Below are 27,983 nucleotides of genomic sequence, written 5' to 3'. Positions count from 1 at the left end.
AGAATGTAATGTTTATTATAAGATTTAGATTTCTAATTATTTTTATTCATAATAATAGAATAGACTTGAGCATTTGTTTGTAAAAAAAAATGTACGAACATTATTAAAGTAAAAATTTGTTAGAGATGGATGATCAAAGAAGGGAAATAATTATTTTCGACTATGTCGGCCAAACATTATGGTACAAATTTCATGATAAGTCGTAAGGGAAATCATTGTGATTTTAAATATGTTTTGTTGAAATGTTGCTCAGTATTATTATCCAACTTGTATGTTGGTGTGCTAGGGTGTAATGATGTCATGTGCTTTCCAGTTTTTCAGTAAAACCCTCTTGAGAAAATCCTTTTTAGGAAAATTTCCTGCTTTATGTTTAAAAAAAAAAAAAAAAAAAAATTGTGCACCTTACCTATTCATACATAAATTTTTAGCCTTTAAGTAAATTATCCCTGTTAATAAGTATAGCTTTTTTTTCTTAAGCACTTTGATTTGTTCCAGGGATTTACTCTACAGTAGAATCTTGTTTTCAAATATTTCAAGGAACCAGAAAAAAAAACATTATAAAGAAGGCATTGTTTTGAAGAAAAAAATATCCTAGCTGTTGGGAAACAATAATTAAATGTACACTGCGCAAATTGTCAGAGATACTTAGGTTTTTATATTACTAGAATTACACGCTCACTTCAAATCTTGCAGTAATTCACTATTTTTGAAAGTTGTACATGACAATTGAGATGATAATGTTAAGTATCTCAAATTATTCATTTTTAATACTGAGATTTTCTTACAAAAGTCATTTATGGACATCATTAATAATCACGTATTAACATTAAATATAAGATTTTTATCATAAATAATTCTTTTGAACGAACACTACTTTCACGACGATTGTTTACTTTTAGGAAAAACTATTTGAAAGCAAATTTTGGGAATTCTGTGCCGCCAACTGTCTTTCCAAAATATTTCATTTAAAAACGAACATGTATGAAGATGCCATATTAACTGGTATTTTGTAAGTTGCTTGTAAACCTAAGCAAATTAATATGATATTTATCAAGTGCTGATTTTGTTGGCTTCCTTATGTGCTAAGAATGTGTTTGTGGCTCATAACTACGAATATATATAATTGTCATAAACGATTCTCGATAACCATCAAATTTATTTTTAGATATTATGGTGAGCATTTTTCTCATGGTGCCCAACCACTGGGGTAGATTTACTGCGTTCCTTTCCCTTTAGAATTTGATGATGTGGGAGTAACATGCGGAAAGGTCAAACAGTTCCCTGGGTTACTTGTGTGGAAGAAGGCTCTTCTGAAATTATGGCGGCATCGGATCTATTTACACTTGAATCTGTTTTGTGAGGGGTTTGGTTTAGGGATTTTATGATGTCTGAGCAATTGGAAGAGGAGTTGATCTGTAAACCTTGGTTGGTGAGAAGTCATCCTCAGAAAAAATTAAATTGCTAATTTATTTAAAATACAATTTTTTTTTTTTACTTTAAATTATTGCATGATGTTCTTAGGCGTAAAAGATTGTAGTAAGCGATCTTCATTAATTAAGGGACATCATTAATTAAGCATTTTAATGTATGATGTAAGTGCCAGTTTATGAAAGCAATTTTGAGTTTGCCTTTAAGCTGACCAAATACTGCCACATAATATGGTTGCAACCTTTGTGATGTGTATGGAGGGAATGATTAACAATACCTTTGTCATGACCATGATCAACTGCCTCCAAGGATACGTGAGAATATGATTATCGCACTGTAAAAGCACTGGGTTTTCTTTTGAAAAAGAAGTGTGATTCTAAGTATGTTTTTCAAAACTTGTAAGTACGAATCTACATTTATCCAGCCCCTTTTTGCTGCTAGCTCCAGACTTCTATTGGGGGCTTCGTTGAGAATATGATCTTTGTAGTGAACATGTGAAAAAACAAATACTGGAGGTATTCTAATTCCAGACTCTGTTATTATTGAGGTGCTAGCTCTCCCCCTTTCTCTCGAGACTATCTGCCCTACTTGTTTTTGTAATTTTTCAGCCATAACTTTAGGAGCATTCATTACTGTAGTGACTCCTGACTTGCCCCCATTTAAAACACAATCTGGTAAAAAAAAGTTTCCTGATCTACAAGTTATAAAACTTATTTACAGTTACTTTAGAAAATCTAATGTAATAGGTAGAGACATGCAGTTTTGGGGTTTATTTTATAGCAAAATTCGTTGTTATTTACCCTTAAAAGTGGTGTTATCATACATCAAAAGCGGTGTTATTTTTTAAATAGTTTTAGCACTATAAATTAAAAAAATTAAGCTAAGCATACCTTGAAATTTTGGACACATTCTTGCATTGTACAGTTGCACTAGCAGCAGTAATTTACAATCGAATTTACACATCACTTTTTACATACAGTAATTGAAAATATTTTAGTACCTAAACCAGCAAGAATAAATATGAAGTCTCTAAAATAGTGACATAAACACATGGAACAAAATCCTCAAACTTTAGCTCTCGAAAGCAAAAGTAGCCATGATACACAAATTAGCCTCACTTAAATTTGTCCTGCGGTCTGTTAAGACTGTGTTATATGAGGACAAAAATCGTTCACAGTCAACGTTTGCAGAAGGCATCCAGATGGCTTCAAGGCAGCTGGAAGCAAACAATGGCTGTGACAGCTTTACTACATTCAATGACTTCACTACGTCCACTGAATTGTCTGTTTCCATTTGTTTTGTAACAATGTCCTGAAGCTGACCAAAACCAGCTGTTAATTCTTCAGTGCTTATGGAGTAGAGACTATGGACAGTTTTCAGTTTCTGCACCATTTCTGGGTTTAATTTAGCAAGCAACAAACTTTCCTGACTAAAAATTTGAATTGCTTCAAATCTCTTTCTACTTGGGTCAGTTGTCATGAGAGAGTTCAGTTTGGAAAGGGCTTGTGTTGCTGTTCTTGTGATGGACACTTTAGCTTCAGCAGCTTTAGCGGGGGGCATGTTAGACAAAGCTCTACTGGTTGCCTCAAAATAAATGCCACGAGTGATGTTTTCAAATTTTTTTTTTATACCTTGCAAGTCCCCATATAGTGAATGGGCAGTTGGATACAAAGAACCTTCAAGTTTCTGTATTAGCTCTACAAGGCTCTTGGCATGCTCTTTCACAAAGACAGCTTGACAAAGAATGAGAGAAATGTCATTTTCTGTGAGTGAACACAGAAACTCAACCCCTGAATTTTGTGTTGCCTTTAGTTCATCTGTTTTGCAGAAATCAACAATGTCATGTATGTAGTCTGCTACATAAAAAACGCTGTTGAACCAGGAATTCCATCTAGTAACAACAGGAAGTGGGAACAATGGACGTTTCTCTCCATGCTTTTCTTCAAGAAAGCTAGCATACAGGTGCCTTCTTTTCCTGGTGTTGTTGAACACATTTTTTATTTTGCTCATAGCATTGTTCAACTCAGGCAACTCTTTCACCCAGACATTGCCAACTAGATTTAACTTATGTGCCCAGCACTGGACATGCGTTAACTGGTCTCCAAGGATTACTTCGAGAGTACTAACAGCCTTGGTCATATAACGAGCAGCATCGGTTACTACTGAGAGCACATCACCATACTGTACATTGTACATTTTGAGTGAATCTAAAATTGCCCTCACACAGTTTGTGGCATTAGCAGCTTCAAGAAAGTGAACTCCTGCAACAAATATTTCTGGTTTATCCTGTTGAAGATTCAGAATTCTAAATAAAACAACAAATACACACCTACCCATTTTATCTGTTGTTTCGTCGCACAGTATGTCAATTTTTTTGTCCTTTAATGCAGTTTTGGCATCTTCAATTCTGCATTTGGCTATGTCCCCTACATATTTCTCACGGACTGTTCTCGCAAGTGGCATGTCTCCAGCACCTTCGATGTATTTGTTCAGCCATGCCCTGATATTAGGATCATCAAGCTTTTCAAGGGGTATATTTGCCTTTATAAAGGTCTCTGCTGTTTCCTTTATAAATTCCAACTTTTTGTCTTTTTGGACATTATTTTTTGCTGTCTGAAACGCTGAAGATATTGACGACTGGCGTTCAGACGCACTAGATGAGCCTTGCAATGAAGAGAGACGCTTCTTGTGTTTTTCACTGCCTACATGTTTTTCACATGAGTCTTTCCTATCCCAAGAGACGGTGACATTACAGTGACGACAAAAAAGTGTGGTTGAATCACTAGCATAAAGTCCGTGTTGAGAAAATTCAGAGGCTCGCTGTTTTGCAGTTACCGGCACTTTAGGCATTTTAATAGGCCTAATGTTTTAGCCGACCTTTAAATTGTACACCTTTAATTTATTTCACAGACGTTGAAAACTATCTGTAACAAAATTCGACCCGTTAAACTTTAACTTGCGCACAACAGAATGTTACGAATCGTCACCGTGTTTGCATTTTAAATTTGGTATTTGGTTAATAAAAATGGACGCAATGGACAAACAACGCTAAAGACTATATAAGAGAACAACGCTTCGAGAAACAACCTGCTGTAAACACCGTGATAATCGACTGTCCAGGCGAGCCGAATATCAAAATACAGCAAAACCCCTTATTTGCACTTTTCATGGGGACAAAGTAAAAAAGTGTAAAAAGCGGGAAAGTGTAAATAAAGGGAAAAGTAAGAAATACGTTAAAGTTAATTAAAATACAGTCGCATCCTGCCGCGTTCAGAACGGGCTACATTACACAGTAAAAATAAATAAAAAAGGGGCGCAAATTGATGAAAATTTACCGTCAATTGCGCGCCTTGCGCGGAGAAAGGTCATTGTACTCGATCATCTGTTGTTACAGTGCGGCCCAGTGCGGCGTCTGTTCTCTGAGCTGCGCATGCGCAGTATAACTCATTCAATGCTCCGCCCAGACTCGTGACCTTCCATCAGCAGCCAGCCAATAGAAGCGAGCCTAGCGGAAAAAAATATAAGCTCCACCTCCCGTGTACCAGTTTTGTCCAGTTCTAATACCAGTTTATTGGTATACGCACCCGCTTACTCGCTGCCGTGACATGTTCAAGTTTACGTTCATCTTGATGTCTTGATACCAATAATTAATAATTTACGATCCCCACAAATAAATGGTTAGTTTAAAAAATATGCGTCAACAGTATAATACTTCCGAAATTATATAATACGTATAAAACAGTTACCAAGATTCCACTCATTTTATCTTGTGAAGTTCATGTCTCGTACCAGTATTTCGGCTAAGTTGTGACATAAATACAGTATCAGCACTTACAATGTTACGATCAGCCACGTAATATTTCCGACATTTCCGTTACGTTTCTATATTCGTGAGTTTACGTTTTTCCCTAGTACATTAGTACATTAGATTGTCTCCTGCTGTAATTACTCGGACTTTTACACGCCTAGGCTTAAATTGTTACATGTTTAGAAATAAAAGCAACTTTTCATGTTATAAAATACACTGTGTGGGTAGTTATCTTTGGTTTTTTGTTGTTTCACGTTTGTTACTGTATTTACAAATTGAATTGCCGTGTTCGAATGAGGAAAATGTTCTGACTGTTCGCCGAAAATTCAAGGATTTCGCGTTATTATCCAAAATGTGAGAAATTCGCGTTATTCTTAAAAATGTACTCAAATTCGCGTAAAAATTCGTTTTATCGCAATCGCGAAATATGCATGTCTCTAGTAATAGGTCTTGCCACACTTGTATTTTCTGGTTTTCGCAACAAAATGTTTTTATGTCGACCCTTAAAACCATACTCCCACTCCACCCCTGCTATACATTCTACAGCTCACTATTGAAGATAGCTGCATCCTGACATCATCCCGGGCTGAGCCCGATGTGCCACCACCTTTCCCCTTGCATGCTGCGAGCCCCCTCCTTCCACCACCACCCTCTACGACCGCCCGCCGAAGTGTGTGTGCGTGCGTGTCGGCCAGTGCCCGCCAATGTGACGTCAGTGCTCCGCTCCCGAGAATTGCCGAGCGAGGACGAACTGTCAGTGAGTCGCGAGCGCTGCGAGAGGAAGGAGCTTCATCCACCTGTCATCGTATTTCGAAGGTTTTGAGTGATAAAGGGGGAAATGGGCCTCGCCACACACGGGCTACGTCAACGTCACTGCCCTGAGAACAGAGTAGCTGGGTCCACTTGCCCAATATGCATGTGGTGGCACCCTAAACTTCGACGAACACTTCAACCCCCATTGCGGTAGCAAATGGCGCCCGTCAGCGTGTGGCGAGGCAAGTGAAAGATCAGTAAACGTGTACTCGTGCGATTGTTGCGGAGCCGAGAGCACCGAATGTGGGTAACAAGACTGATAACGTGGCCACTTCGAGCGTGTGGGATTGTTGAGTTGAGTCTTTGTGAACAGTGTGCAAGGGAATGGCGGACAACAATGAAATAAGTGTCGGGGCAGATAGAGTGAAAACTGAGTTCATGTTAGACATTAATAGCATGTACTGTGTAACATGTGTAGATGGACACGTGCGTGTGTGCAAAGCACCGAAACACACAACCATGGCGTTGCTTGGCAAGGAAATGCTGCAGGACTAGAACAGTTTAAATGCAGTGACCTGCTGTAGGTCTAACATGCTAGGAGGTATGGTGCTGGAACTGCCGGACCTTTAAGCACTTGCAATGTATGTCCAGAGAAGAACAGAATTCTTTTGGGATAATTGGTACTACTGTGCAGCATGTAAGGACGTAGCTCATGGGAAGCGGGGACTGACATCCCCGGTTTTGGCACGTGCCAAAGCGACACCTGTGGGACAGTCGAACTGCCTGAATTCGTGGGACGAACGTGACGACCTGGGACACATGCACAAAAACTGCGAACAGAGCCAAATAAACCGTTGCGTTGGGGCTACCAGCGCGTCCTTTTAAACGACAACACATCACAGTTCTTGGGACGGAAGTGGAAGGAATATTATGTGGAAAATGGCGGGTTACACCGCATACCACCCCCGAACCAAACCCACTGAAAGACATAAGATATAATGATGCAGCTGAGGCTCAGACTGGCGGAAGATCACACGCAGTGGGATACTCGCATTCCATACATCACCTACTGCCTATGATGCCGCATCAGCACAGTCACCGGCGAATCCCCAGCTACCCTCGTTTAGGGGCGAAATATCCCCCTACCCGGCCAATACCGAGTGCAGGACGGGCAAAGAGAAGACTCTGAGAACACCCCGATACCGTGCATGCGTGGCATCGCGAGGCTACATGATGAAGCCCGGCGCAGGCAAGCGAATTACCATCCAGGCGCATAATACGTCTGTCACGACACGACCGCCACCGGCATGATGGTCTACGCACGCCTGCACGCGCTCTTGGACGGAAGCCGGAACTCTAGCGCGGGATTCGCGCCCAGGTGGACCGGACCTGTTCCTGTGGAACGAATGCTAGGACCCACTGCGGTCATAATCAAGTTACCGAGTGTGTGTGCTACATCTCTCCATAGATGGTAGAGACGCTCACTTGGATAAGAAATATGCCGCACTGGCTGAGACCAACATGGTGTATATTACATTCTGTTAATGCAACTCCTAGGCCATGCTTTTTCTACTGGAAGCGGGACAAGGCCTGCGGAGGGGTCGGTACCCCTCGGCCCATGGTTGGCTCGTGTGTAGCAATGCCGCAGCCAGAATTTCTGCCCCCTCCAGCACCACCCCGTCTTCCCTGTGTTGTTTCCATTTGTGTACAGTCGGCTGCTTCCCCTGTGAGGTAGACGCCCTTGATGTTGAGCCCAGCCTATAGAAGTAGAGTGGACTCTAGGGCGCCATGTGTGCGGCTGGAAATGTGCCAATACTGCCAACAACGATTGGAGAAGATAGGCTTTATCTCGAGAACCACTTGGTGGACGATTCTGCTAAGGTAGTTAGGCCACAATCGCCGAAAACTTTTATAAATGTGTCTGCGATAATTTTTTTTAAACTCCCTTTCCTTCATGGTGTTCTAACCTCTGATATACCAAAATACCCGATTCGTGTTCACTGTTCAGCTTTTGAGTAATCGACTTCCAAAAAATCCGTTTTATTAGATAACATATGATAATCTGCATTATTCTCAACAATTCGTTCATTTTGAACCGTTGACGAACGATACATCACTATACAACATATGAATCGATATACCTCGATCGCAGTGTAAAAATCGATTGTTGCTTGTTTGTTACTGCGTGCTAATGTTATTGCTAATTGTTTGTTGATTGTTCGGTGTTAAAGAAGTTATTGCATTGTTCCTAGGCAGTGGGTAACATTGCAGGATTTATTTTTGCTGAGGTTACCTAAGAATTTACAAAAAAACGCGGAACACTTGCAAATTGACATGAGTTTAAACAAGTCCGTGGAAAAAGTTAATATTGACAAGCCCCGGTGGGATCAAAGTACGTATTGGGGCCGCGCTAAATACTTTTTTTCAATAACATACCCTCTGAACGTATTAGCTTCCAGTCAAGACCTAGAAAGGGCTAAAGAAATAGTCCAGAAATACAGGTAAGTACAGCTAATTATTTCCTCCAATTTAGCTATTTTTAATAATTAGAAATAAAGCGCGGATTTGATCACAATGAAGCTTACTCAGTTAATCAGATTAAAATATTAACATTTCACATAGCAATGAAACACCCTAATTAAAAATTAAATTAACGTGGTTTAACTACAGTTAGTTGCTTCACCTCTGCCATGTAATTAGATAATTTAAATGAAGCTTGGTGTTGCAACATTGGACTCTCACTCTAAAATACCGTGGTTTGAATCCTAGCCTTATCTCATGTCTGTATTTATTGGTTTTCCGAAATCTGGTTCTTTAGTGACCCACGAGCAATTGATTTTTTGCTCTATTTTCCTGACTGGGTAAATATGTAGAGTCGCGGTATATGCGAAAAATAATGCTAAAAATCCGAAAATACTTTTATTCTATGCTCTTTCACTTCCTCTTTTCAAATCAACCGGCGGAGATACGAAATTCCAAATACTTTCGGAGATATCGAATTTAATTTAGCAATACAACACCTGTATAACCGTTCGAACGACGCCATTTTTTTATTTTGCCGTGTGTTAGTGAATGCGTAATAAATAAAATGGTCGATTAGGTCAGGACAGTTACATTATTAATACTTTCAAACTAAGCGGACATAAAAAATGTGAATTAAATTTAATGGCTGTTTAGTTTTAAATTATTTATAATGTAACTGACCTGACCAAACAAACCCGGATAAAGGATGAACAGTAGGAACTAAAATGGTCAGTTACATTATAAATACTTTCAAACTAAGTGGACATTAAAAATAATGTGAATTAATTTCAATGGTTCTTTAGTTTTAAATTATTTATAATGTAACTGACCTGACCTAACAAAACCCGGACAAATGATGAACATTAACAACTCACGTAATTTTTTTTTGTTACTTATTACTTGCGCAACAATATCCAAATCAAAAATAAGACTTCAAAATTAGAAACGAATGATCAAATGGCAGAAGTTGACCGTTTAATTAAACATCGTATTGAACAATAAATGAATAAATAATCACGTATTGGTTCATTTGAATACTGGCCAATCACGGAACTGTCACGTGACAAAATTGTCCAATAAGAAACATAATAGACACTCGTAAACAAGAAACAATGGTGATCGCCGCATTAATACGCAGGTATTGTGATGAAAATTAAAAAATTCGATATCTCCTAAAGTATTTGGAATTTCTTACCTCCGTCGGTTGATTTGAAAAGAGGAAGTGAAAGAGCATTGAATAAAAGTATTTTCGGATTTTTAGCATTTTTTTTTTTTGCATCTACCGTTACTCTACATATTTACCCCTGACGGGTAATTATATAGGAGAAGAACACATTAAAAAATTTTTTTTTTAATATTCAATAAAACAGCTTTGCAATATTTCAAGTAGTTTTCTGGTACTATATTGATTTATTGGCTAGTTGGGCTTGCTACATTAAAAATACTATGAATTCATGTGTATGGTCGGTTAGGGTAAGTACAATGCTTACTGTAAAAACACGTGAAAGATTTGTTATTTTATGTTAGGTCAGCTACATTACTTACATATTCATGTATTGAATACTTTAATGAATGTAAGTGATGTAACTCAAAAACATTAATTTTTTTCCCACAAGAATTATTAATATTAATATTAAGAAACGTTAAATAACTCACCTCAATGACTTAACAACATCCACATTTCATACCACGTGAGAATGAGAAAGTTTCAAATATTCAGCTGGGTGGAAATCATATCTTCTTGGGAACATGCCACTGTAAAAAAATAATTCTATCTCGGGTAATGAATTAATTCAAATTTTATAGCACCGCTGTTTTACGGATTGGGTAGAAAAAAATTCAGGAAAATAAAAAAAATTTTAAAATTTATTTTGTATTTTTACTAAGAATGCTGACAGCTGGAATTAAAATAAATAAATAAATAATGAATGCATGCAGCTTGATTGGTGCTTGACTGTATCAGTCCTTAGAATACTGGCTTAAACATCTTTCACTGTACTTGCTAACCTACTGTTGATAGTCATAGGTATAGAACGCATGGTTTGAACGGCAGGTTCTTGATGACATTCGGTGGTAAACCAGGAAATGTCGGGGAATTTTGTGCTTTATCAGAGGTAGGGAATGGGGGATTGCAGTTTGTCAGGGATTTTTGAGTATTGAGTTTCACAACTGTTTTTTTCAAACATCCCAATTGCTGACCTGCATACACTGGAAGCTGATAAGTAGGTATGCAAATTAACACGCACATACCCTTCCTGTTACAAACTCTAGTTTATGTTTTACTGGCCATTGAACATGGCACTTTGTGTTTTGTGGAGCTCTCTAGTGGTATTTTCAAGAGCAAGTGGACAGAAATTTGTGGGTGGTGTTCAACCTGAAGCTGATATGTTTTCTTATACAGGCTTGCTACATGTAGGCTATAGAAAAATTGAAAAGTCAGGGAAATTAAGTTGGTCAGGAAATACCTCAAAAAGTCAGGGAAATCATAATATATTCATGGAATATTTTCTTGTGACTGAAAAGTTAAAATCGGAAAAAAAACCTATTCCGCTGACATTTAGGCATCTCAAAAATGCCAAATAAACGTTTAATATGCCGATTTTCCTTTTCGTGAAATCTTGGGCTTTCTACAGAAAAAATAAGTGATGAAAAAAACTTGTTTTTTTGTGCATTTACATACAAGTTTGATAAGCCTTCATTCAGTAGTTTTAGGTGAATCTATAACAATTTTGGAAACTCGTGTGTATTTGTAAAACCGCGTTAAATTTTGTCATTGGAATGACATATATGCAACCTCTTTCATCTCTCGAGAAAGCAACTCCGGCGAGTAGACCACAGGATTATTTGTGTACGAAAGGTCGGGGAAACTCGTTATTTCAGTTCATGTATACATATAGTATATTATTACAATAATAAAAATATTCATTTTCAGTAGTGATATTTTTAAATCAATTTCTGCAAATAGTTGAAGTTTAAATTCATGTTAAAAAAAATAATATTTAATTAAGCTAGCCCGTTGAATACTTGGTATTATTTCAATGATTTTAAATTCGAATTTTATGGGCTGTATGTATCAACACTCGAATAAACATTCACCACACTGATGTGTTGCGAGATACTCAGGGTTCGGCAGAGCTGCGGAATCTTCATCGACAGGACCTCTAGGTGGAAGCATAATCTCCGGGAAACATCAGCTGTAGCAATATGGAATTTGGGACTTCTAAGCTGGTAAAAAATTGGTTGTCTGTAAAGTCGGTTTAAGGTGACAACGTCATAACAAAACATTGATGAAATGATTGTATACTTTTATGAATAAAATTGAATCATTTTTATCGAATTATCACTATTTTGTATGGATACACAGAAGGAGTGAAATGAAATCTACAATTTATTTGATAAATTTATTTTTATTTGCACTCATTAATTCAAATATGTTTGTTACTTTAACGAAGAGATTATTTTAACTATAACTTTTAAACGTGTTTGCTATTCAACTTCTTCCAATCCGTGTCATTCTGTTAAGGATAGGACGATGATAGAGGAAAAGTAGGAAACGAATGGGAGTGTTTCAAGTTTAATGTGCCTCGAAAAAGTCAAATCGATGGTTGGTCCAATGGAATGGAAGAGAGATAGATGTGGCGCAAGCGTACAATGAGTGTAACGGGACACTTTTTCGTGCGTGCAGCCGTCGTTCATCGATTTATTAGACGTCACGTCAAAACCCCCTGGTTGTGATGTCAGGTTGCCGGGGAGTTTCAGGACTTGGGAATAGGGGTGACGCGGGTGCGTGCGTCGCAGGAAAGACGGAGACCTGGGCGGCGTGTCGCTGGAGGAGCTGTGGCGGGCCAAGGAGCTGTACGACTCTGCCTTCCACCCGGACACCGGCGAGAAGATGCTGCTGATTGGCCGCATGTCCGCCCAGGTGCCCGTGAACATGGCAATCACCGGCTGCATGATGTCCTTCTACAAGTGAGTCTCGTACACTCTTTGAACTATCTGTCACCGGACACATTACTCTCGCTCGACGTCCGTGGTACTGGGTGTGCTCGGAGATTCAAGTAGTATCCGCCAAAATAACTTGAGACTTTGAACTTGAAAGATGGCCAAGAACCGAATTTCCAGAAAAACTCTGGTGGAAACAAAAATTATACTTCGTCATAAATACAAATTTTTAAAATTTTTTTATGGATTTTATTGTATAGCTTTCCTTCCAACTCTGATACTGGAAGAGTTCATAGTTTTGATAACTTGCATGACATTTTATACCTCGAAAATATCTGGTAAAATTTGTGGAGAATAAACAAATACTAAAGAACCGTATTTACCACGGTAATATCATAAATATAATATCCTTGTGCCCATCAGTACAGTGGGAGTAATTGGGGGAGGGTCAGCACGGATAAGCAAATTCAAATGTATTTGGGTTGTACACAGTACAGAAAAATTTTGTAAGCAATTTGTACAAAAAACAAATGTACAATTATTGCTGACACTAATTTATTAATCTTGTAATCCAGCTTTACCCGGACTAGTATTTCTTCTCATGGGCAATTCTAGTTCGTTTCTACTTTTAATTCGTAGTTTTTAGTTTTACGCTTTTCTTGCCCTTTCCCTAATGAAGTACACTTTTTTGGGGTTATTGCCTCCCCCCCCCCCCCTCCCTTCCTCCTTCCTTGGAAGAAGGTTCGGTCGACATTTTAATTTTATTGCCCTCACTGGGTTCGAACCGAGGTCTCCGAGTTCCATGTCGAAAAAGTTTTTTTTAATATTTTTATTAAAACTTTATTAATTGAATTTTTTTATAAATTTTAAATTTTTTTTCATTAAAATGGGATAATAAATAAATATTTTCAATATGGCGGCCGTAACGGAAATTGCAACGGTGACGTCATACTCCTAGATTTTGTCTGTGGCTCTTATGATTTTTAAGCCGCTTTTAGGAATTTTGTGTTCTTTCTAAGGCAAAAGTCAGCGTGCATCGAATCAGCGGGGCGGGGCCCCCCGGTTTGTTGCAGGTCGACGCCTGCCGTGGTGTTCTGGCAGTGGGTGAACCAGTCGTTCAACGCAGTCGTCAACTACACCAACCGCAGCGGCAGCTCCCCCATCTCCAACAAGTGAGTGCGTTCGAGGAGGGTCTCTCCGTCGCCTGCCTAGCCAGGGTCGACCTGTAGGTAATGCCTGGGAATTTGAGTGTTCTATGTCCATTGGAGTCGGAACTGAGATATAAGCATTTTAAAGGTTCAAACAACTATGAATATCATGACATAGAACAAAATAATATTGGTCTTAAATTAAGAACAAACATTTTTATGTGCGTGGACGTGTGTGGATATAGTACAAATGAATACTAATATTAATTTTGTGTCCATAGCGTAAAAAAACCTAAAAAGTGGACATAGAACACTCCAATACTCAGGCGGCGAATTGCTACCCATAAGATTGACCGAAACATCAGTAAAATCTTTTGTGTTGAAAAACGCAGCTGGAGCCCAGAGGCGAAGCAACCTCAGTCAAAGGCGGAAGCCTGCGATCTTACAGATCCTTGAAATTTTGAAATTTCAAATGGTCCTTGAAAAATTCCCCCGAGGTGACAACCGCAACGTGTGACGTGTTTCAGGCAGCTCGTCACGTCGTACGTGCTCGCGACGGGCGGTGCGCTGGTGACGGCGCTCGGTCTCAACAGCCTGGTCAAGGTAACACTTCTCCAGGGCCGTAGCTTCGGGAGCCGTCATTGGCCGGTAGACCTGCGGGAATATCAGCCCCCGTTGTTCGAACTGAATCATAACATGAATATACAATTTATTCTTCTGTGTTTTTAAATCATAATATTGGCCATTGCTATTTTGCACTGTACGTCATAGATAAAAACAGTAAGTAGAATGGACAATGAAGTAAATCGGTCAGTAGTCCAAAAATAATTTTTTTGAATCAACATTCCTCGTAGCAGGAATCATTCAAAGATGTAAGAGGTGCTGCTTTTTTTTTTTTTTTTTTTTTTATTATTATGACAGCACCAAAGTAATATTTTGACAAACACAAAAAATCCTGGTTGAGAAGTTTCTCAGGGTACTTAGAAATCTGGACTTACTAGCAAGGGAAACTTTAATGTGTGACGTGCCACGTAAGCCTTTAGTCATTATAAGTCGTGATCCCCTCCCTCTCTTTCTAAGCACGTGTGCAGACCGTGGCTGATGAGCGAGATGGCCCGTTCCGTCTGCCCACTGTCGCTGTTCCTGGCTGCCCCGGGCAACCGCACCTAGGGCCGACGAAACAGCCCGAGCAATTCGGAGGAAAGCCCGCGTCGCAAAGAATCCAAAAAGCCTAAAAAGTCCAGTGCCGAGGGATTGCGAGAGCTACGGCAACATTCAGAAGGAGATGGGAAAAAGACGCAAATGGATTACGTAGCTGGCCCTTTGGACATACAGCGACCGATGACAGTCCAGATGCCTACGAAAAATGTGCAGGTGTCGTTGGAAGGCGATACAGAAAACAGTGATAGTATAATGATCGACTGCAACGTGACAGCGTCACCCGAGTAGGTATTGCGACCACCAAACATCGTCGTGTTGTCGCCCGACAATGAGGAATCGGGCATTAATGCACGTAAACTGATAGAGGGTGCTACGGTAACTGAGCAACCCTCCAGGGATCCCCAGATGGATAATCGTTGGAGAATGGTTCGTTTTCACGAAAAATCTACGGCGTGGACCCAAACAGCGTCTTTCTCTTTTTTTTTTCCCATTGGTTTCAAACCACGTATTGTTCAATTTACTTGTTTTCAAATTATCAAAATATTTTGGGATTTCAGAATGTGCCCCATGTCGTTTGTTCATTGTGCCCATGTAGAAATAAACTCTTGAGTAGTCATATCAGGCTCATTTATGTATTGCAACCAGGATGCATATATGTATATATAATGCAGAAATGACTGATAGGATCATGTTGGTAGTTACATAAGATGATATGAGACACCTTCACTACGCTTAGAATACACTTAAGTACATATTTGTTATCTCAAAGTGTAAATATTCAAAATCGAATTGAATACAAACAAGTATCAATGTGTTTGATTTGAGATTAAAGTCTACTGTAATTGAAATGCAGCGTAGGTGTCCTGTTTTATAAAAAAATTTGATTCACCCAACTTCTTACCCTATGTTTTTTTTTCAGCTTGCATGTGAAAAGTTTGGATGCATGTCACCAGGGATGAAAATATATATATATAGCATTCACTATTTTGAGGGGAAGGGGGGGGGTAATTTTCAGGGTGTTTGGGGGGGGGGATTTTTAGCATGGGGTTAACCGACACAAGTCATCTTTGGATAGTTTGCTTGCCTATATGCATGCAATCAGCAGAAAATTTATACTGTATTCATAAAGCACAGTTATTTATGGTTACTTTTATCAACCCCATTTCATGGTCGTGCTTTTGCAAGTGATAGAGGGTCCCGTCACTTAGTGGCTGCTTAGTTCCCGTTTGTTGGGGGGGGGTTGAGCTTTGGGATGTACGCCAATGCATGTCGCTGTTATTCTGTTTGCTTACACTGGCGGGGAATGCGAGCGTACTCTCTGTGAAGTCAGGTGGGTGTTGTGAAACGACATAAGTGACGATGCTTCAAGTGACCTAATCGTTCTTTTTTTGGTGTTGCGTTGTGTTTAGAGCGCTCCCCCCTTGATTGGCAGATGGGTGCCGTTTGTCGCGGTCTCTGCGGCCAATTGCATCAACATCCCTCTGATGAGACTCCAGTGAGTTGAGTTGTTGAACGTCACCGCCTCGTTGGAAGCCTAGAATTTTTTTTTTACCAAATGGAATGTACGTACAGAAGTTTGGCTGGTGATTCTACTTCAGAAATTTCTCTCCTTCCGATATGATACAAATTTTTTGAAAACTAAGAGGGGCGCAATTTGTACCTTGGAGAATATTCGGACACATGATAAAAGTAAAAATCGTAACTGAATATTGATAAAGTATAATTCAATCTTGAGTTAAAGGATGCATTTTTGTCTACATTATCACTGGATTCGAGTGATGAGTATAGGATGTGACATAAAAATGAGAGTACAGTAGTACCTAAGCGTGTAGCTTCTTTCTAGATACGGTTCAAAAAATTTTTTTTTATCAATGTGTGGAAATTGGTTTTTTGAGCACTGCAGTAGAACGGGCAGAAAGGTAAAAGAATATTTGATCATAGAGTTTTAACTTCACTTGTTAGAATATAATAGCTGTAAGTTCCTTGCTATTAGGAGTAGAATTAAATAAACATTTTATTTTAAGACACTATAACACTATAAGTGTAGGTGTGTCTGTGCATGGGGTGGACTTAATTTTAGACAAATTTTTCAATGTTTTAAAGTACTTTTTAAACAGGATGTTGACTGGTTTGGAAAGTCAATAAAAAGTTAGGAATCTGGAGTGGTCCCGAAGGTTACATAAAAGTCCTGACGTAAACAATGCTGGAAGTCATAAAAAATTAAATTTCCAGCAGCCTTTTAAAAACTTGCATTTTGTTTTTTGAATTCCTCACTTCAGTTTATAGACATACATTAAATATAAGTATTTGGAGACTGTCCACAAATTTCCATGTAAATTTTCTGGAAATTTTTTAAGTATTATAATAAAAAAATGGCAATTTATTGTGAATCTATCATGAATTTGTTAAATTTGATTTTATGTTTTTTTTTTATTATTTAGTGAAGGGTCAATTGCCAATTTTCTTGAATCCTAATCCCAGAGAATACCTCCAATATACTATTCAAATTTGAATGAAATAAAATAGTGTACAATGAATTAAAAATATTAACTATGTTGTTTAAACATTCTACCCTGTAATTGGTTTTTCACTAACTTAGTTTCCAGGCTCAAAACATGTTATAATTATATTTTATTTATATACATAATTAGGTACAATATCTTTGTTAATGGTAACAGGAACGGTAAGAAGAAATTAATTGACCCAGTCCACTTCAGAGGAATAAGTGTTTAATTTTTATTTTCATTATTTCCTATAATGTTATTCTTAGACTATTTTTCCTTGAACATAAAATATTTGAGTACTTAAGTTTTCGTGGTATTTGAGGGATTGATTGGCCCATCTTAATATGTACACATACATTGGATTCCTAATCAACTGAGTTATCGTGGACAGCGGAAACTTCGGATAAGCAAAATCTTGACTAATAAGGATATAATTTAAAAAATCGTGAATGTTTTCAGTTGGCCTAGTAGTACCATATCTTAGGGTAGCATTTTCCCAGTTTTTCTTCAGTTTGAATTCTCTTCTCGTCACTTTACGATTCGCGTAACTAGTTAATATTGTTATTGAGGCTAGTTTTATTATGGCTTTAGACAATGGCTAGATAATTTTCCAGGTCCTCAAGCAAATTTTCCGGGAATTTAGTCGTGTGTTTCCAAAACCAGCCAACTCCACAAAAAAAAAATTTTTTTTTTTTTGTTCTAGAAAATCAAATTCTATGGTAACCCACAGTGGATAATAAGGAGCAGTTAATCACAAAAGCGGCCATATTCGTTCATTTAACAAACCGTCTTGAATGCCACGTCATGGAACTGAGTAAACAGTTTTCCCCGACTTCTCGCAAAACTGTTCTGGGGGAGACGGCCAGTTTTGGAAATACGCGAGACTCGATTGTGCTTCAGGTGGGCTGGGACGAGACGGGAGCTAGGTCGACGGGGACCGGGAGGTTGTGGGGTGGAGTCCGCCAGGTGCTTGCAGACGCCGTGCGCTGAAGCCCGGTGCTTGGGACCGTGTGAGCGCAGGGAGCTACAGAACGGCGTGCCGGTGTCTGACGAGCGAGGCAACGTGCTGGGCAGCTCCAAGGTCGCAGCACGGCAGGGCATCACGCTCGTCACCCTGTCCAGGATCGGCATGGCCATGCCCGGCATGGGTACGTGCGCTGACTTGCCGTCCGTCCGTGTCCGGCAGTTTTTTTTTTAATTTGGTGTGACAAGGGAAGAATGAGGTGTCTTACGGAAGATGCCACGTTGGTTTCAACAATTCTTATGTCACGTCCCATCATTTAATATGGAAATTTGCCAGTATTTGAACATAGATCGCAAGTAGAGAATTTAAAAAGACCATGGCATAACCCTATTATCAGAGTTGTAAACTTTTTAAAATAAATAAATAATTTTTATCAGGATTGGCTGATTTATAACTCAGTGGTTAAAAGAATGTGGTTTTTATAAAAAAAAATATACAAAATTTTATTAGATGATTTATTTTTAATTAAAAAAAAAATTTTTTTATGGTCGATAATAGTATTAGGTGAGTTTGGTACTGATAAAACCCAATACAGATTCCATTGCCGATGTATTTCTTTAACTGATCTGATAACCGATATAAATCCAATTCAAAACTTTTAGTAAATAATCACAGTTCAAGTCTCCAGAAATAAAATATTAATTTAAGTAATAAGTCAAAACTTTAATAAAACTCTTTATTCTAAGATTTTTCGGTAGATAACAAAAAAAATAAGTATTTTACCATATAAAATTTTGGGGATAGCACAACACGCTTTATTGGCCTTTGACTAATTAACTAACATAACATTCAAGTAAAAGCCTGGAAGACCCTTTTTCTTTTTCCTTCTGATTTTCACATTCCAATGTGGCGGATGCTTGTTTATCTTTGTATCAGCTGTTCTAGCCTGCTTTTATTAACGACTGTAGTTACGCTGTTCTGAAGAAAATTATATCAAAATATTATTGGTTTATTTTTATATGTGTGTGTGTATGATATATATAAAACGCAAAATGAAACTTCCTAATACAAATGTAATTATATATATATATACACACACACACACACACACCTAATACCTGCTGGAGGTTCAATTACAGACAAACCTCAACTCATATCATTACATTGGTACTGGGGAGATTCATTTTGCATTTTTATATGGACGGTCTCTGGGTAAAAGGTAACAAGTCACATGTTTGGTGATTTTTAGTTTATTCCAGCAATAAACTTTTAAGTGTACTTATAATATGTAATGCATTTTTAATCATTGGCAACTATGTTGGTAAATAAAAGAATAATGCAAGAAAAATTTAAGTATTTAAATTCAATTTTTATCTAAGAGTTTTTTTGTTTCTCCTGCAAAAAGTGAATTAGTACCAGTGTAATGATATGAGTTGAGATTGTTGTGCAGTCAACTATAGATGTAGATACAGATAAATATATATTTAGAGACATGGATAGATTATTTGTATATGTGTAACTACTTCAAACAAAAATACAAAACAAAACTGAATGAGGCATTGCATTGCATGCCGAGCATTAGCTAGATAATGGAATTATTTCTATATTGCTTTATAGAGTCTAGATTACATACAGACCAGGTAAATAACTATAAACTGGCAGGAACAAGGTCTGTCGGGATCTGAAAGTGATATAAATTATTTTGCACGCTTGGCATTCAAATCAAGAAGACAATTGCTAACTACATCTGATCTCTAAAACAAGTTCCCCTTCACCCTGTGTTCAGCCCGGGCAACGCCGGGTACTGCAGCTAGTCTGAATATAAAATGCAAAATTAATCTTCCCAATGCAGAATGTAGTTGTGTGGGTTGAGGTGGTTGTCTGTAATTGAACCTCCAGCACAGGTGCAGTTGACACAGTTGTAGACGGCCACACGTTGGTACGTGCGGTGTGGCACGCTGAAACCCCGCTGGAGGTATCACTACGCGGGTTGAGGACGCGGTGGTGCATGTGTGTGGTGCAGTGCTGATCCCGGTGGCGATGAACGCGCTGGAGCGGCGCCGGGCCCTGGCGCGGGCGCCCTGGGCCGCCGCCCCGCTGCAGGTGCTGCTGGTGGGGGCCTGCCTCACCTTCGCCACGCCCCTGTGCTGCGCGCTCTTCTCGCAGCGGGCGTCCCTGCCCGTCGCCAGCCTCGAGCCGGACCTGCAGGTGACCTCGCTATCCCAGTGCCAGGTGTCGGAACACATTGTTCCTGTCGTTTGCGATTTTCCGAAGGAAGAAAACCTATCTGGCTCTGAATCATGTTGAAAAAATTGGTTGTCTGTAAGGTCGGTTCACGGACGACAGTTTAACGTGACGTCATAACAAAACATTGATGAAATGATTGCATACTTTTATGAATAAAATTTAATAATTTTTATTGAATTATCACTATTTTGTATGGATACAAAGAAGGAGTGAAATGAAATCTACAATTTAATTGATAAATCTACTTTTATTTGCACTCATTAATTCAAATATATGTTTATTAGTACTTTAACGAACAGATTATTTTAACTATAACTTATATTCATGTTTGCTATTTAATTTCTTCCAATCTGTGTTATTCTGTTAAGGATAGGACGATGATAGGGAAATTAGGAAACGAGTGGGAGTGTTTCAAGTTTAATGTGCCTCGAAAAAGTCAAATCGATGGTTGTTCCAATCGAGTGGAAGACAGATAGATGCGGCGCAAGCGTACAATGAGCGTAACGGGACACATTTTCATGTGTGCAGCGATTTATTAGACATTGTTATGTCAAAAAAAATGAATCAATGATAGAACCTTGCAGACACTATTTTATAGTATGTGTTAGGAAATATCAATGACTTTTCCTGGATTTGAAGTAAATTCCATTGACTTTCCCTGACTAATTCTTACTTAACTGACTTCCTGAATGTGGATATCCTGCAAATATTAAAATGTGAAACGGAACCCGCAATATTAACTGTGGTGTTCGAAACATTATGCTCTTTGAATGGTTGTATTTTTTTTCCAGAATCAATACAGTAAGTCCTCTATTTACGTCGTTTCGGATTAACGTCGCTAATGTTTGAGTACTCATGTTTCAATTTAAGTTGTCGCCGATTCACAATAACGTCGTTTACAATGACCATAAATCTTTATTTTAACCAAAACACTGTATATAATTCGTTTATAATTCTTTGTTTCCTTCGGTAGTTAATTTATGCTATGTAGCGTAAGCTACACGTTCACCGCCTTATCTTATCATACATCATGAGGGACGCTTCCTGCTCTCCGCTGCTCTCCGCGCGGTGATGCAATACTACCAGCCCGCCCGCTCGGCCACCCAACGTATCTCGCACGTATCCCGCAACGACACAGCATTTTCTCCTACCCCTTTTCGTCCAACTCCTTGGCACTTCAGTAGAGGTGTAAAAGTAACTAAAAAAAGTGTACCCGTATGCATTCGTTACTATAACAATTAGTACTCGTTACTTCTGATGCCGCATAACATGTTATGTAATGTAACAGCAACGAATCGAGTCGTATTTCGTACGCGTATAGTATGACGTCGCGTAAATAATAATAAATCGAATATAAACAATTAAAAGTATTTGATAATTAACAGCTTTTGTTAACCAAGAAACAATAAAATCTCATTAGAGCAGCTTTATTATAATATCTCTTTTAAGATAAGAACAAAAAACGTGAAAATACGCGATAATAAAAAACAAAAACATACATATTTATAATTTGTAAAAAATACTTTCTTACGTTGTTTCTGTTCCAATCCCAAACTTTGTCTACACACACAGTAAAAAACTTGGACGACGAATTTCGAAATTATACTTTTCTTAATAAACAAACATCGTTCTTTGTAACGAATAAGCGCGCGCATGCGTAAAACATACGAAAAATGCGAGTAACGAAATGCATTCGTGTGTAACGTTTCGTTACTCGTTACTAGATGCCGCACCCGTTACTCAGTAACGAATACATACGGTTTGCTACAGCTCTACACTTCAGTCGCTATATCATTAAGTTGGCCGGAGTTGTAAACGTGCCGTTGTTAACTTTATCGTGATTAAATGCGTTTGTAGTAGGCCTACAGTATCAGCTCACTGCAATTTATGATTTTTTCTTCATAAGATGTCTTCCAAACGACTATACATCTTTTATATTTCAATCAATAAAGGTAATAAAGCAGCTGGTTAAATAACCATTCTATAAAGCTGAGAAGTACTAGTTGGACTTGTTTCCCACGCTGTCGGTTGTCATTTGCTGATAAAATTGCCCGTTGTCACGTCTGTATGCCAGCGCTTCCGGCCGACCTTGGGCCGTGGTCGGCCGGTGGCATGAAACATGGCTCATTTTGCGTCGTTTCTATTTACGTCGCGGTTTTCAGGAACGTAACCCCGACGTAAACCGAGGACTTACTGTACATACTGTAATTTTATTTATATGATTACATGTTGCAAGTGCAGTATCTTGTAGAATGGTAACGTGATAGGTATGAAGAAAAAAAGTTGGTAATCTGTGTCGAGTTTTTTAATTTTACTTTATTTCCTGTAATATTTTTCTGTAAATCTATCCTTTTTCTTCTTTGTAGAATGGCGTATGCAAGGTTCTTGTTTGAACGAATACAGCTATAGTGAAGGGGAGACTGGATTGTCTTTATTTCTTTCAGAAGATTACAGAATGTACCAATTATTTTGAAAAACTCGTGAGGGAAATTCGTAAATTTGGTCATGGAAAAGTCTGCAGGTATTTGTGGACACCTGTAACCGTGTTGGTGGCATTTTTTAGTTCTTACAAGAGTTTTTTCCGTTAAATTCTGTTTTCATTGCAGTCCAGTGTTTCGTCTTTTCTGGATGGTTACATTTCATATTTGGTACTCGTGTTGAAACTGCATGTATTGGCATCCAAAAACCTGGAAAAAATGCTAATCTGATGGCGTATCTATGAATCTGTTTTAACTATGCCAGCTATGGTGATGGTAGAGGCTGCATTTTTTAAATTTATTTTAGGAAATTGCTAAATCTATAAATAATTTTAAAAAATTAGTCGGGGGTGTTTGTAATCTTGGCTGTGGAAAAGTCAGCAAAATGTTATTACAAAGGACAAGATAATGCAGTGAATTGTGATAAAACATAACTAACCCAGAAAATGTCAGTACAGTACATGACACCGAAATTCAAAATCATACATCACAAAACATCAAAATACAATTAAAAAAATGAAACTAATAAGCATTTTCAGTCAAAACTTAACTCTAATGACAAAATCTAATCTTTTAAATATTAAATTCAGTAAAAGTAATCTATTTTGCATGATGTTTATACCACATTGTTTTTTAAAAAAATGATCGGTTTAAGGTTACTTATTTTTAATCTTGCAAATGTTATTAGTTACTCATTTTTTAAACATTGGATTACTTAACAGATTTATTTTATTTGTTGCTGAAAGTTAGATGTGCTTATTACAATTCATTATATTGAAAATTGCATCATGTATCCATCAAAAAGACATTGTTTTCGAGAAATTAGTATCATGAAACATTTAAGTATCATATTTGTTCAGTAATATATCATTTTTAATAAACGGATTTCATGTTCGCAGGCTTACACGGCCATCGTCTGAAGTAGCTTGGCTTCTGGGTTGTAGCCGGGGGGTTTTAGGGGTTCAACCCCCCCCCCCCCCCCCCCCCTAGCACCAAATCTTTAATTAATTTCTTATTCATCACTCAAACAAATTTCATATTAAATTTAAATATTGTAATGGTAAAAATTTTATTAATTTTAAGTACCGAAAACTGCTAAAATAGCATTATTTTACACCTCCGGACCGACCCCCCCCCCCCCCCCCTTCCCCCCCGGCTCTAATACGGGGGGGGGGGGGGATGCTATGCTTCTTAACACCCCCATACATAAATCCTGGCTATGCCACTGCCTAGTAGGTAACTGCTCCCTGATGATGGCGACTGCAATGTCGACTCGAAAAGTCGAAACTGTTATTACAGATTCATGTGGGCACCCTTAGTTATATCATTTGAAACAAAACTGTACTCTAGGTCGTGTCTGAGACTGGAGAACTGTAGCGACGTCTGGTTGGTGTTTGCAGGAGACCATACGCAAGTTGCCAGACCCGCCGACCACGGTCTACTACAACAAGGGCCTATAGGGAGTGCTGGCCGTCTCCGTAACCTGTAACCTGTAACCTGCTAGTCATGTGAGGAACTATCCTGTTAGTTGGGTAACTGTTGCTTTAGACATGTGTAGGCTCGAAGCCAGTTTTTTATTATTTTTTAAATAATTTTTATTATTGACCATACATGTTTGCTACGTGCACAAATTTTTTTGCTCTTAGCGTACAAACATGTTCAATTTAATTATGAAACTACAATGAAAGGTCTTTAATTGGGCACATACAGGACCCCTGGCCATGGCATATTGGAGATATAGTTTGTTGTGGGAATACCAAATCAGGTTATCCGCACAAATCCATCTTTTACCCTGACCATCAATTACCAAAAATTTAGCTATTTTTTTCCATTGTCAAGGTATTTTGCTAATTTTTAGTGACTGGAAAAATTCAAGGATTCACTTTGTGATTTGCCTAAATTCATGTAACTGTACTTTTACGCAGCCCAAATCAGTAGCTCTCAAATTATCTGAGGGATTCTGCGCCAATAGGAAACCTCCAACAAAAGAAGTATTGAATCACTGGTTACTTATTAGATGGAACGTTTATGAAGACAGAACCCATTGGCCAATCATGCAAGGGTTTGTAGTCTGTCCTGAAGGTCAACGAACCCACAAATTTTTTTCCCGGTATCTAATGATTTGTCATCGTACTTGAAATATAGTTAGGGACTAGAAGACTTCGCGGGTCCAATGATGCATGAGAGTCCTCTTCATAATCAGGCAAATGTTTATTGGCTACTGGCAACAGAGATGTCTTCAACATTTGGTCTCTGATTGGACATTTCTCCGCTTGAACTGTTAGCTGATAGCAGACTCAGCACAATGGTGTGAGTATTTAAATTCTAGCCTATCTCGAAATGAATCCGGGAATTATTCCCGTCTCTTAACAATTTATGTCGTTTGTGATTTGCTGAAGAAATGAAGCCTATCTGGCTCTGAATCATGTTTAAAAGAAATAAATCAATAACAGAACCTTGCAGACGCTATTTTATAGTACGCGTCAGGATATCGATGACTTTTCCGGGATTAAAAGTAAATTCCGTGACTACTTCTAACTTAATTGACTTCCTGAATGTGGATATCCTGCAAATGTGAAACGGAACCCGCAATCAAACAGGGAATGCTTTACTGAAAAGTAAAACAGACAGAAACTATAAAAAACGGAGCGAATTCAAAAGCCTGGCAGAAGGTAAACAACGGAAAAAGTACACGAGTGACTCGATTTGTGCCAAAACATGGAATACCTGATTAAAGACCTTCTGTTGAGGTGGAAGTGGTGCGGATGTAGACTAGTGGTTCTCAAACTTTTTAAGATAAGGTGCATTTAAAATACTACAAATAATTATAAGCACAATGTTTACAAATTTTTTTAAGAATGTGTTATACAGTAAAACCCCTTATTTGCACTTTTCAGGGAACCCCAAGGAAAAAGTGTAAATTGCGGGAAAGTGTAAATTGTGGGAAAGCACTTTTATTGGCAGTTAATGCTAAATTTTAGCTTAAAAAAATGTATCAGCATTTACTGGTGCTACAAGACAAACAATAGTTGTTTACAACACATTTAGGGCACTGCAAAAATATAATTTTCTTAAATATAAAAAACAATTCAACATAAAGCCTACATTAAATTTTCTCTAGTACTGTTTTATAGGTATAGTATAAATTCAACGCATTGGGCAGCATTTGCTTCAATAGAACACCTATTTTTAATTATTGTGTTTAAAGTACTAACAGGAATATTCAGTTCCTTGGCCAAAACCACTCGGGTACCCACATGCTTGTCAAACTTCTCAATAATTTTAATTTTATCTTCAATAGATAAAGTATTTCGTGGAACTTTATACCTATCCATCTTCAATCAAAATCTTGCCATAAATAATATTGTGAACGATAAAAAAACACGTGCTAACCAAAACGGACGTTGACTAATGTAAACAATGAAAGCCATCATAGATATGTACTGTACATAATGCAGCACTACTAAATATACGTACTGTGTATGAGCGCTTTCCGGTAGTATCGATAGCTCAGCGCTTCGGACTATGCTCTGCTACGAGAGTGCTCTATGACACCATAAATAAAACCGTTTGTGGTTCTGCTACGAAAGTTCTCTATGGCAGCAAAGATTAAAACGTTAGTAGAGGAGAGGCACCATAGAACTTGTCGATACATCAAAACGAAAGGTTACAGACAATAGGCGAACTACTTCAAACCTTTCACATCTATGACTAACGTGACGAGTATTTACATTTTTACCGTGTTTTGAAACGTACATTCCGGGTTTTTTTGGTTATGTAGCGGTGTAATTTCAGGGAAAATGCAACACGAAAGTTAATGTACAATAAAACGGACCTACATAAAATGACGTTATTTGCGGGAAAACGTAAATAACGAGAACGTAAATACGAGGTTTTACTGTAATTAGGGACAAGATTACATGGTGAATTGTGATAACGCAATAAAACCTATAACACCATTGTAACTAAAAATATAGATACAATGAGCAATTCGACAAAACATAACTCGGGTGTTATCTTTTTATTATAAAATGGATTAATTTTATCATGAATTTTGTACCAGAGTGTATGAACTAAAATGAATTGGAAAAAATTAATATTACATTGTTTGATCTTGCTAAACAATTAGTAGGAATTTATGTTTTTACATTAATGACATTGGCACATTTTTCAAACATACAAAAAAAAATTGCCTATTGATATTTCTTTCTCTGAGTAGTTATTCTCTAGACATGCTTATTACGAATGATTTTAGTGTGTAAGTGAAATATGTGTTATTCAAAATTAGACTGTTTTGGTGACATGTAAGTAGATACTAATCATTTTGTTTTGTTTCATTTCATATTTATTTGTAAAGAAAAGTGAATAATTCAACAAGGCCAAGGTATAAAAACACCATACATTCTTATCCTTAGTTATAATTATTTCACATATTACAGAAAATAATGAAACCTACTGTAAGTTTGCATGAGCATGAAGTTGTACAAATAATAATGTGTTAACAAAAAGAGGGGTATGTCTGTAATGAAATGGTATAATAGAGTAACTACAATTATTTTTATATGCCACAGGGTGTGTGTACCCTTTGAGAACCACTGGTGTAGGCAGTAAGCAAATGTTAATTTTTAAAAAAAAAAAATACGTTGTACAGAAGTGCTGTTGTTATTAGTAGCACGTGTGTATATAGTTCGCAGCGTGCATCATCAATTACCTAATCATTGTTGACAATGACAATAAAAATTGTGACCAGAGTACGTCAAATTCGACTCAACAAAAAACACACAAATTCCAAACTGGGAATAAAAGTAAGTTAAAATGTTCAGAGTTGAGTTGGGTTGTAATTACTACTATATAAAATGTATTATTACATGTTTATTGTGAAGAATGAGTATGTATTGTTTGTTAAGCATTCCTAAATGTGTATCTATATTTTTGTTGACCATAAAATATATCTATGGTGTTTGATTTAACAATGTTCACCTCATTTCTCTGCTAAGCTAATACAAAGGTTTTGGTCAATGCAGCAAT

The 27,983-nt window shown here is 37.8% G+C and overlaps 1 protein-coding gene across 2 annotated transcripts; it reads left to right on the top strand.

Annotated features, from left to right (window-relative positions):
• The first annotated feature begins 1,549 nt into the window (after nt 1-1,549).
• Nucleotides 1,550-27,983, top strand: LOC134540650 (sideroflexin-3). 2 transcript variants are annotated; one of them, XM_063383523.1, is made up of 9 exons: nt 1,550-2,174; nt 5,684-8,490; nt 12,311-12,481; nt 13,528-13,626; nt 14,130-14,205; nt 16,173-16,258; nt 18,288-18,415; nt 20,255-20,439; nt 24,356-27,980. In XM_063383523.1, the coding sequence occupies exons 2-9, from the start codon at nt 8,324-8,326 to the stop codon at nt 24,413-24,415; spliced, it is 972 nt and encodes a 323-aa protein (XP_063239593.1). In that variant the 5' UTR covers nt 1,550-2,174; nt 5,684-8,323; the 3' UTR covers nt 24,416-27,980. The 2 variants fall into 2 exon arrangements, with proteins under 2 accessions (XP_063239593.1, XP_063239594.1); XM_063383524.1 differs by lacking the exon at nt 1,550-2,174 and having other exon boundaries at nt 8,417-8,490; nt 12,272-12,481; nt 24,356-27,983.

The sequence above is a fragment of the Bacillus rossius genome, chromosome 17 (assembly GCF_032445375.1).
Source record: "Bacillus rossius redtenbacheri isolate Brsri chromosome 17, Brsri_v3, whole genome shotgun sequence".
In the NCBI taxonomy this organism is placed as follows: domain Eukaryota; kingdom Metazoa; phylum Arthropoda; class Insecta; order Phasmatodea; family Bacillidae; genus Bacillus; species Bacillus rossius.
The sequence above is the reverse complement of the archived record's forward strand: the minus strand, read 5'-3'. Positions and strand labels throughout refer to the sequence as shown.